Source organism: Budorcas taxicolor, chromosome 13 (genome assembly GCF_023091745.1).
Source record: "Budorcas taxicolor isolate Tak-1 chromosome 13, Takin1.1, whole genome shotgun sequence".
Classification (NCBI taxonomy): domain Eukaryota; kingdom Metazoa; phylum Chordata; class Mammalia; order Artiodactyla; family Bovidae; genus Budorcas; species Budorcas taxicolor.
The window spans coordinates 26,321,916-26,334,141 of NC_068922.1; the positions used below are offsets into that span (position 1 = coordinate 26,321,916).

The following is a 12,226-nucleotide window of genomic DNA, read 5'->3' on the forward strand; positions in this document are numbered from 1 at the left end:
TTGTTACTAGCAAGTTGAAGGGGAGTCAATATACAGAAATTAATTATACATACCAAAACTGATCAGTTATAAATTTAAATATATAAATTTAAATTTATATTAGCACCATAAAAGCATGAACTATTTAAATCTATATCTTACAAACCATGAGCAAGATTTGTATGCTGAAAAATATAAAAAGTTGATAAAAGAAATCAAAGAAGACCTGAATAATAGGAGAGATATGACATGTTTATGGATTAAAAGATTCAATATTATTAAGATATCAGTTCTCTACAAATTGATCTGTAGATTCACTGTCATTTACAGTAAAAATCCCAGCAGGATTTTATATTTTAGAAACTGAGGAGTTGAATCAAACATTTATGTGGAAAAGGCAAAGGAACTGTAATAATCAGTTTTGAAAAAGAACAAAGTTGGAGGATTAAGAAATACTACCTGATTTCAAGACTCCCTATAAAGCTGTAATAGTCAGAACAGTGTGTTATTGAAGAAAAGATGGCATACAGATCAAAGGAATAAAGTAATCTGCACAGTACTATATAAATATTGCTGAAGTTGCAATACTTTGGCCACCTGATGTGAAGAACTGACTCATTGGAAAAGACCCTGATGCTGGGAAAGAGTGAAGGCAGGAGGAGAAGGGGACAACAGAGGATGAGATGGTTGGATGGTATCACCAACTCGATGGACATGAGTTGGAACAAACTCTGGGAGTTGGTGTCCGACAGGGAAGCCTGGCATGCTGCAGTCCACGGAGTCTCAAAGAATTGGACACAACTGAGTGACTGAACTTAATCTGCATGTGTGGCTTATTGATTTGCAACAAAAGTGCAAAGATCAATTAATGACAGAAGATTAAACCAAAAACTAAAATTTCTAGAAAATTGTCAGTTAACTTTGTTCTTTGGGGTCAGGCAAAGAGTTGTTAGATGCAACATAAAAAGCTTAATCCATAATGGGTAAATTTGATTTCACCAAAATTAGAAACATCCTGTTCTCTGAATGACATTGTTAAGAAAATGAAATATAAGCTATAGACTCAGAGAAACTATCTGCAAGTCACATATCTAATAAAAGACTTGTATTCAGAATATATAAAGATCTAAATGTAAGACCAGAAACTATAAAACTCCTAGAGGAGAACATAGGCAAAACACTCTCTGACATACATCACAGCAGGATCCTGTATGACCCACCTCCCAGAATATTGGAAATAAAAGCAAAAGTGAACAAATGGGACCTAATTAAACTTAAAAGCTTCTGCACAACAAAGGAAACTATAAGCAAGGTGAAAAGACAGCCTTCAGAATGGGAGAAAATAATAGCAAATGAAGCAACTGACAAACAATAATCTCAAAAATAGACAAGCAACTCCTGCAGCTCAATTCCAGAAAAATGAACGACCCAATCAAAAAATGGGCCAAAGAACTAAACAGACATTTCTCCAAAGAAGACATACAGATGGCTAACAAACACACGAAAAGATGCTCAACATCACTCATTATCAAAGAAATGCAAATCAAAACCACAATGAGGTACCACTTCACGCCAGTCAGAATGGCTGCTATCCAAAATTCTACAAGCAATAAATGCTGGTGAGAGGGTGTGGAGAAAAGGGAACCCTCTTAAACTGTTGGTGGGAATGCAAACTAGTACAGCCACTATGGAGAACAGTGTGGAGATTCCTTATAAAAACTGGAAATAGAACTGCCTTATGACCCAGCAATTCCACGACTGGGCATACACACTGAGGAAACCAGAACTGAAAGAGACACGTGTACCCCAGTGTTCATCACAGCACTGTTTATAATAGCCAGGACATGGAAGAAACCTAGATGTCCATCAGCAGACGAATGGAAAAGAAAGCTGTGGTACATACACACAATGGAGTATTACTCAGCCATTAAAAAGAATACATTTGAATCAGTTCTAATGAGGTGGATGAAACTGGAGCCTATTATACAGAGTGAAGTAAGCCAGAAAGAAAAACACCAATACAGTATACTAACGCATATATATAGAATTTAGAAAGATGGTAATGATGACCCTGTTAGCGAGACAGAAAAGAGACACAGATGTATAGAACAGTCTTTTGGACTCAGAGGGAGAGGGAGAGGGTGGGATGATTTGGGAGAATGGCACTGAAACATGTATAATATCATACATGAAACGAATTGCCAGTCCAGGTTCGATGCATGATACGGGATGCTTGGGGCTGGTGCACTGATAGGACCCAGAGGGATGATATGGGGAGGGAGGAGGGAGGGGGTTTAGGATGGGGAACACGTGTATACCTGTGGCAGATTCATGTTGATGTATGGCAAAACCAATACAATATTGTAAAGTAATTAGCCTCCAATTAAAATAAATAAATTTATATTTTAAAAAAATAATAAATAAAAATTCCAAAGTAAGAGATCAAATAACAAAAAAGGAACAAAAAAATGACTAGCCATTTTACCAAAGATATATGTAAATTGCCAAAAGCAAATGAAAATAGGATGTTCAACCCAGTAGTCATTCAGTTCAGCTCTGTTCAGTTGTTCAGTTATGTCAGACTCTTTGCAACCCCATAAATCACAGCACGTCAGGCCTCTCTGTCCATCACCAACTCATGGAGTTCACACAAACTTATGTCCATCAAGTCGGTGATGCCATCCAGCCATCTCATCACTTTCTGCCATAAGGGTGGTGTCATCTGCATATCTGAGGTTATTGATATTTCTCCCGGCAATCTTGATTCCAGCTTGTGCTTCTTCCATCCCAGCATTTCTCATGATGTACTCTGCATAGAAGTTAAATAAGCAGGGTGACAATATATAGCCTTGACGTACTCCTTTTCCTATTTGGAACCAGTCTGTTGTTCCATGTCCAGTTCTAACTGTTGCTTCCTGACCTGCATACAGATTTCTCAAGAGGCAGGTTAGGTGGTCTGGCATTCCCATCTCTTTCAGAATTTTCCACAGTTTATTGTGATCCACACAGTCAAAGGCTTTGGCATAGTCAATAAAGCAGAAATAGATGTTTTTCTGGAACTCTCTTGCTTTTTCCATGATCCAGCAGATGTTGGCAATTTGATCTCTGGTTCCTCTGCCTTTTCTAAAACCAGCTTGAACATCAGGGAGTTCACGGTTCACGTATTGCTGACGCCTGGCTTGGAGAATTTTGAGCATTACTTTAGTAGTCATTAAGGAAATGCAAATTAAAACCACCATGAAATTCCATCAAAATGGCTAAAATATTTTTTAAAAGTCTGATAAGGACGCTAAGTGCTGATAAGGATGTAGAGGAACTGAATGAAAGTCTCTTACATTGCTGATGAGAATGCAAAATGGTACAGCCACCTCGGAAAACAGCACAGAAGCTTCTTAGAAAGCCTAACCATACTCATTATACAACTCAACAATTCTACTGCTAGGTATTTATCCTAGTGAAATAAAAACCCATGCTCATACAAAAAACTATAGATAATTTATGGCAGCTTTATTCACAATCTCCAAGAAGAGGAAACAAGGGAACTAGGAAATGAATAAAGAAACAATGGTATATATTCGTTCAGTGGAATATTACTCAGCAACAAAAAGGAATGAACCCTGATACAAAGCAATAAAGCTCGCTGGGTGAGGTTTGGCTAAATCTCAAATTCCCTAGGCTGAGTCAGAGAAACCAGATTAAGAACATTACATACCATATGGTTCACTTTCTGTGTCATTCTTGCAAATTTAAAACTGTAGGCACAGAAACATGTCAGTGATTATTGGGGGCTGAGGGTGGAGGGAAGGATTGACTGCAGAGTAATGAGACAAGTTTGGAGGTTATTGGATTGTTCTGTATGTGAATCGTAGTGGGACTCATATGATTGCATATGTTTGTAGAAACTTTCAGAACTATACTTTATAAAGGGTGAATCTCACTCTATGTAATTTTACCTTAAATTTTTAAAATGGGGTTGTAACATCTGGCAACAAACCAAGAATACGTTCTTGTATGTTTACATCTACATAAAGTGCTTACCAAAGAGACTTTTCATTTCATACAAAAATAAAATTTTACTTTTTTTTATATCTTGACATTTTCTGTAGGCTAATAACAAAACCCTGCAAGAGAAGATTTTACAAGTGAACAATTTGGTGGAAGCATTTGGCAATGCCTGCACTATTATAAATGACAATTCCAGCCGATTTGGAAAATACTTAGAAATGAAATTTACCCCTTCTGGAGCTGTCGTGGGAGCACAGATCTCTGAATACCTGCTGGAGAAATCCCGAGTTATCCATCAAGCTAGGTAAGTTCACGTCACCTATTTCCTATTATCTGGGAAACGTAAGCCAAGATGATGCTTTTGTTTTAATAATAAAGTGTCTTCCTCATGTAACAAAAGTTCAACAGAAGTTTGTTCATCATCTACTATGTATGAGGCATTGCCTATCGGAAACAGAGATCCCTCAGCACTATCTTACTCTCTTATAGGTTATATCCAGTAGAGGAGTTAGTTGTTGTTTTATTCATTAAATTGTTTCTGAGTCTTTGTGACCCCATGGGTGGTAGCCCTCCAGGTTCCTCTGTCCATGGGATTCCCCAGGCAAGAATCCTAGAGTGGATTGCCATTTCCTTCCCCAGGGGATCTTCCAATCCGGGGATCAAACCCACATCTCTTGCATTGGAAGGCAGATTCTTTACCACTGAGCCACCAGAGAAGCCCTAAAAAGAGTTAGTAAGTAACCTAAATTTATGAAAACAGAGAGAAAGCCTAAGCCCATCATAGAAGTACTAACTGGATAAATTAGAGTGATTTCTTAAGTAGAAGAGAATATACTTCTCTACACAAAACAAATGTGAAATTTAATTAGAAAAACTCATTTTTTTCTTTTAAATGCTGGTATACATAAATAGATCTTTGTATTGATTATATTCTCCCCAGTGTTTATACACAAGGGACCTCTCCCCATCCCCACCCCCCAGAAAAAACAGATTCAGGAAGGGATTTTATGGTTGTGTTCTTTTCTTTGTCTTCTGATTGAGCCACCAACATGATGTTCTGGTATGTTCAGGTTGAGCAAGTTCCTTTAGGCAGTTTGTAGCTGAATGACAAAATTTCTCTTCTGTCTTCATGATCCCAAACCATCTTTGTTTGTTATTCTAATGAAAAAACTATAATAACAGCTTTGAATTTGTACCCTGGTATTTTTAAAAAGTTGTGGCAATTTAGAGTCTTCTATTTTTCTTTTCTTTTTTTGATAAGATCTCATGGTTTTTATCTTTTACTTTTTAAATTAATTTATTTTTAATTGGAATATAAGTCCTTTACAATATTGTATTAGTTTCTGGTAATACAACAGAAACTGATTCTGATTCACAATGAAGTGAATCAGCTTTATGTATACATACATCCCCTCCCTCCTGAGTCTCCTTTCCACCCCCATCCCACCTCTCTAGGTCATCAGAGAGCACTGAACTCAGCTCCCTGCGCTATACAGCAGCTTCCCACTAGCTATCTACATTACACATGGTAGTGCACGTTGGTTTCATACTGAATTATCTACATTGTTGTAGTTATGTGTTGTATGTTAAATTCCCAGGAATTTAGGTACAATGGAATGTAATATAAATGCCTTCGATATAAGTATTTGGGCTTCCCTGGTGGCTCAGACAATAAAGAATCTACCTGCAAAACAGGAGACCCAGGTAGATTTCTGGGTCTGGAAGATCCCCTGGAGAAGGGAATGGCAACCTACTCCAGTATTCTTGCCTGGAGAATCCCATAAACAGAGGAGCCTGGAGGGCTACAGTCCATGGGGTCGCAGAAAGTCTGACATGACTGAGTGACTAAGCAGGCATGCAATATAAGTATTTAATATAAATACTTTCAAATTTGCTCTCATAAAAATAATGTCATTCATGTTTATTGGACTATTGCACCATATAGTCTAGAAAACAGCACAATTAGGATCATATTTTAGGCATACTATGAAGAAAGTAAGCTTATTTTCAGCTGGCCTAAATGACTTTAGTTTTACATTGTTTATTGGGAAAAGTATTCCAGGTCGAAATACATCTCAGTTATAATTCAAGAACGTTTGCCTTATAATTTTTCCATTTTCCAGGTTTTTTACATCTATTTTTTTCTTTTACTTAATTTGAATTTCATTTTTAAATACTAGAGAAGCTTTTTTATGATGTTTAAAAGTGAAAGTATCAGAGACGTAATAGAAGAATTCTTAGTAAGTCCTTTTAAAGATGATACACCCTGTCATTCAGGAACTGAAAGGAAAGAACCAGTTCTAAGGGTCTAACTATACTATATGTACAATAAGGTAAGCTAGAGGAAAGAAAATGTTGTTAAGAAAACTAGAAGGAAGAGAAAATATATTGAAAGTACTGTACTGTATCTACTGATGCCGTGAAGTTCATGTTGTCTCTTTACAAGATGAATCATCTCTTAATACCTATGTCAGTATTGTCTTAGATGATACTTTCAATGTTGGCCTAACACTGGACATCAAAAAGGAAACGATAATGTGAAAAATAAATTCATATTTACTAATTGCTTCATAGTAGTCTAGCTGATATACTAATGAATGAATCTTATTCTTTTTAAGAATCTTATAAATATTAGGGCAGATAGTATTACAGTCATATTTGTCATACAGTATTGGAAACATTGGTACATTAAAAAAAAAAACAAAACACCAGTTGGTGACGATAGGCTGATATGCAGTTTCTCCAATTACGAGAGAGAGGCATGCTGCCTGGTCATGTAATGCTGTGAGAGCAGTGATAAAATAGTCAGAAAAGTAACACAGGGTTAGTTTTATGTTAACTGTCACCACCCCCTGTATGCCTGGGTAAAAGAGTTCTCCATTTCATCTTGCACAAGAAGATCTACACACATTTTTTTTATATTGGAAAAATTTGCATATAATTTCCATAATTCATATAATCCATGTAAATGGACCCATGAAATTCAAACCTCCATTGTTCAAGCTGCCTTATCTGGTGATTTGCTGAGCCCGAGGTTTGCCCCCAGGCCGTTCTGACCTGGGTATCACTAATCATATGAGCTCTCCCTTCTTGATGTAGTTAAGGCAGGACATGAGATTAGGTAATCTTTGGAGATACCCATGAGCTGGGTAATCTTTTTTTCCTGTTCCTTTAATTCTCTAATGGTTTATCTACTGAAGGTCAGTATATTTCCTATATCATCTCCAGGTCTTATCAAATTACAGTCCTCAGTAGATATAAACTGATAATTAACAAGAACACCACCAATTGTGTGTGTCTACACTTATGAGTCACTCTGCTAATTGTGCACTGCATCATTTAAGTGTTAAAGATATGACACATAGAGCAATCAATGTGATTTCATTAGAACAAAGCAAACTAAATTATATGCTGTGCCTGTCCTAGAGGAGTTTTGTTTTTTTGTGGTAAGAAGAGACCAGAAGTGAGCTTTCAGTTTTGTTCCAAGCTTGCTCGTGTACAACACTCTTGTTCATCAAAGCGTTACTGGTGACTGCCACAAATGATGGCTGGAGGCGTAGAAGGTATGAACACAGCTCTAAAGGGTGCGGCCATCCTCATGTCAGCATCTGAGCCTGTGGACGCCCCTTTTCCTGAAACGCCCACCTGTCTTTGCTTTCACGACTGAACTCATCTCTGAGTTTTTCCTCTCTGACTTAGATTCATCCATCCATTCCCCAAATGTGTACCTATCAAAAGTTTGTTCTTGGAGTGTTTTTTTCTCTGAATATTCTCAGGCTTAGCAATTTCTTCTGACATCATGGCCTCAATGGATAGCTCTATGTGATTGACAGCAGAAGATGTGTGTCTTGCTGTGTCCCAAGTTCATATTTTTCATTTCCAACAACCTGCTTTCATCTCAAATTCAATTGAATACAAGCATACTTCGGACATATTTGTGGCTTTGGTTCCAGCCCACTGCAGTAAGGTGAATATCACAGAAAAGCAAGTCACATGAATTTTTCAGTCTCTTGGTGCATACAAAAGTTATGTTTACAATATTTTGTAGTTTATTATGTGTGCAGTAGCATTATGTCTAAAAAAAAGTACACAGATCTTAATTTAAAATGTTTTATTGCCAAAACATGCTAGCCATCACCTGAACCTTCAGTTCAGTCATTCAGTCCTGTCTGATTCTTTGCCACCCCCATGGACTGTGGCACGCCAGACTTCCCTGTTCATCACCAACTCCTGAAGCTTGCTCAAACTCATGTCCATTGAGTCGGTGATGCCATCCAACCATCTCATCCTCTGTTGACCCTTCTCCCCCTGCCTTCAATCTTTCTCGACATTTGTTGGTTGTTTTCCAATGAATCAGTTCTTCTCATCAGCTGGCCAAAGTATTGGAGCTTCAGCATCAGTCCTTCCAGTGAATATTCAGGGCTGATTTCCTTCAGCCAGTTACAATTTTTTGTCAGGTGGAGGATCTTGTCTGCATATTGATAGCTGCTGATGGATCAAGTTGGTGGCTGCTGAAGATCGAGGTGTCTGTGGCAGCTTATTAGCAATGAAGTTTGCCTCTTTGGTTGACTATTCCTTTCATAAATGATTCCTCTGTGGCCTGCGATGCTGTTTGATAGCATTTTGCCCACAGTGGAACTTCTTTCAACACTGGAGTCAGTCCTCTCAAACCCTGTTGCTGCTTTATCAACTCCCTTTATGTCATATTCTAAATCTTTTGTTGTCATTTCAACAATTTTCACAGCATCTTCACCAGTAGATTCCATCTTAAGAAACCACTTTATTTGCTCATCCATAAGAAGCAACTCTCTAGCCATTCCAGTTTTATCATGAGACTATAACAATTCCATCACATCTCCAGGCTCCACTTCTCATTCTTGTTCTCTTGCTATTTCCACCACATCTGCAGTTATTCCTCCACTGAAGTCTGGAACCCCTCAATCATCCATGAGGGTCAGAATCAACTTCTTCCAAATTCATGTTTATTTTGATATTTGGCTTCTTCCCATGAGTCATGAATGTTCCTAATGAAATCTAGAATGGTGAGTCCTTTCCAGAAGGTTTTCAATTGACTTTACCCAGATCCATCAAAGGAATCACTATCTATGGCAGGCATAACCTTACAAGATATATTTCTTAAATAATAAGACTTGAAAGTCAACATTCCTTCTTGATCCATGGGCTGCAGAGTGGATGCTGTGTTAGCAGACATGAAAACACCATTAATCTCATTGTACATCTCCATCAGAGCTTTTGGGTGACCAGGTGCCTTGTCCATGAGCTCTCATAGTTTGGAAGAAATTTTTTTTTTCTGAGCAGTAGGTCTTCAATACCTCATTGTAACATTTCTTAATTGTGCTATTATAAAGCCTTGGAAATGCTGATTATAGAGAGAACTGCACAGTTGAGGAAATTGAGATTCACAAGGAACAGATTTCTCTTGCAAGAGAGAAAACTGAGCCCCAGAAAGACAGGGTAGAGAGGTGGTTAGTGACATGGGCTCTGGAATCAAACAGCCGTGGTGAAATCCAGTTTGGCCGTCCACTCTGTGACCTGAGGGGAGGTTAGTGTCCCCGCTAAGCGTCAGTTTCTTTGTATGTGAAATGAGGGGGTTAAGGCAGGTGACTAAGATCGTGTAGCACTCACCACCACGTGGCATGCTCTATTCATTATTACTTTGTTCCCACTGGCATGTAAACTCTAAGAAGTCAGGGCATTTTGACTGTTTGCTCCTGCTGTATCCCCGATGCCTAGAAAATGCCTGGTGGGCCCACAAATATGTACTGAATGATTCATACAAAGCGCTTAGCAGAGTCTGTAATTCAATGACAGTTGTAGTTGAAAATACTGAAGACAGTCACAACCACAGAAAGCCAAAATCCAGTATTCCAGGAAACCCTCCGTGGCACTCACAGTTGTTCTGATAATTATATCACCAAGAAACTTTAGCAATTAATAAGTGTTCTTACGAACCACCGTCCTGAAAATGTCTTATCTTTTCAGTGGAGAAAAAAACTTCCATATTTTTTATTACATCTATACTGGTTTAGCTGAAAAGAAGAAATTAGCCCATTATAAATTGCCAGAAGACAAGCCTCCCAGGTAACCCAGCAGCTTGAACTTTTATAAATAATACTTCTACCTTTCACTAAATTTTACATTCTAACCTATCCTTTGGGATTCCGCCCCCCACCCCCAGATACCTGCAGAATGACCACATCAGAACAATACAAGACATGATGAATAATAGTTTCTATAAATCCCAATATGAATTAATTGAGCAGTGTTTCAAAGTCATCGGTTTTACAATGGAGGTGAGTATGGAAGACATTTAAACCTTTAAGCGTCTTTTTGTCATCACTCATGGTAAGAGTTAGCATTTATAGAGTGGTCCACATGCCAGACATTGTGCTCAGTGCGTTATATGGATAATTTTTTAAATTACTGAAATGACCTTATGAAATAACGATTATCATTTTTATCTCATACTTGAGGAAACTGTGGTCTTGAGATATAATTGAACTTAGTTTTGTTCTTAATCTTTTATTTTATATACATTTACCTCTCCTGCATATATATAAAATTTTATGTAAATACATAAATGTGATCATATCACACTTTTTTTAGTGCAGTGTTTTCTTCTTACAGCTTTGCTGCTAAGTTGCTTCAGTCGTGTCCAACTCTGTGACCCCATAGATGGCAGCCCACCAGGCTCCCCCGTCCCTGGGATTCTCCAGGCAAGAACACTGGAGTGGGTTGCCATTTCCTTCTCCAATGCATGAAAGTGAAAAGTGAAAGTGAAGTCGCTCAGTTGTGCCCGACTCTTAGCGACCCCATGGACTGCAGCCTACCAGGCTCCTTTGTCCATGGGATTTTCCAGGCAAGAGTACTGGAGTGGGTTGCCATTGCCTTCTCTGTCTTACAGCTTTACAAAGATGTTATTCACATGCCTTACAAGTCAGCCATTTAAAACTGTACATTTTAATGACTCAATACAGCCACAGAGGTGTGCATCCTTCTCCATAATCACTTTGAGAATATTTTCATGTTCTAAATTTTTACCCTCAAGGAGACCTGCTCGTGACTGGCCGTTCCTCCTCGTTCCCACCCCACCTCTGCTTCTGTCACCCTCGATCTGCTTATTCTGCACATTTCACACGACTCGAGTGATGCGTTATGTCACCCTTTGTGAGCAGCTTCTCTCGTTGACATGATGTCCGCAAGGCCCATCCATGTTGTAGCGTGTGTCACTATTTCACTGCCTTTCACTGAGGTGTGCTGTTGCGTTGTGTTTATACGCCTCCTGTTATTTATCCACTCGTGACGTGATGGGCGTTTGGGTCAGTGCCATTTTTCAGCTATGGTGAATCATGCTGCCATGATCATCCATGTCCAAGTTTTTATGTGACATGAGCTTTTGCTTCTCTTTGGTGTATACCAAGGAACGGAAGAGCCAGGTTACAGAGCAACACTATTTTTAACCTTTTGAGGAACTTACCAGAATGTAAGCAGCTGCACTATTTTTCAATTCAGTAGGTAGATTTGGACTTTTCTGCATCTTCCCCAGCACTTACTATTATCTGGTCCTAGCCACTCTCGTGGGTGTGATATGGTATCCATTGTGGGCTTGATTTACATTTCCCTAAAGGCTTATGATGCTGAGGTTCTATTTCACGCACTTGTTGGTCATTTGTCATTTATATATCTTCTTTAAAGAGGCATCTGTTCACATTCTTTGCTGATTTTTTAATTAAGTTCTTTTTATCATTGAGTTGTAAGAATTATTTATATTGTAGATATAAGTGTCTTACATGATTTACAAAAATTTTCTCTTTTGTTGTTTTATTTTCTTGATGGCAACTTTTGAAGCACATTATTTGTATTATTGATTTTATTTAAAAATGTTTTTTTATTAATGTATGAATTTGGTTTCTTGTTTTCTTTTTTTTAACGAGAATGCTTAGTTTCTCTATTCACTTTCCTTATTTAATAATGAAAGCATTTAAGGCTATGAATTTATCCTTGAGTAATAAAGATTTCTTACTATGTCCTAGGTTGTATGTTTAAAATTTTTATAACAAACTATCTTATTTAATAAGGACTCCCTGAAGGCTTTTAGAGAAGCTTTCAGACTCTGCCCTTAGCAGCTTACTGTTTGCTGTGCTGATTCAGCTCTGTGATAAGAATACTTCACTATGGATGCGAATCAGGCTTTTAGATGAACTCTTGCAAGAAAGTAGTG

At 38.0% G+C, this 12,226-nt stretch overlaps 1 protein-coding gene across 1 annotated transcript in view; it reads left to right on the forward strand.

Moving 5' to 3' along the window:
- MYO3A (myosin IIIA) overlaps positions 1–12,226 on the forward strand; it is a 157,301-nt gene that overhangs the window by 74,965 nt on the left and 70,110 nt on the right. The window contains exons 13-15 of the mRNA XM_052651153.1: positions 4,086–4,288; positions 9,988–10,086; positions 10,184–10,298. Coding sequence (XP_052507113.1) covers positions 4,086–4,288; positions 9,988–10,086; positions 10,184–10,298 — 417 coding nt within the window. The remainder of the gene's footprint in view (positions 1–4,085; positions 4,289–9,987; positions 10,087–10,183; positions 10,299–12,226) is intronic.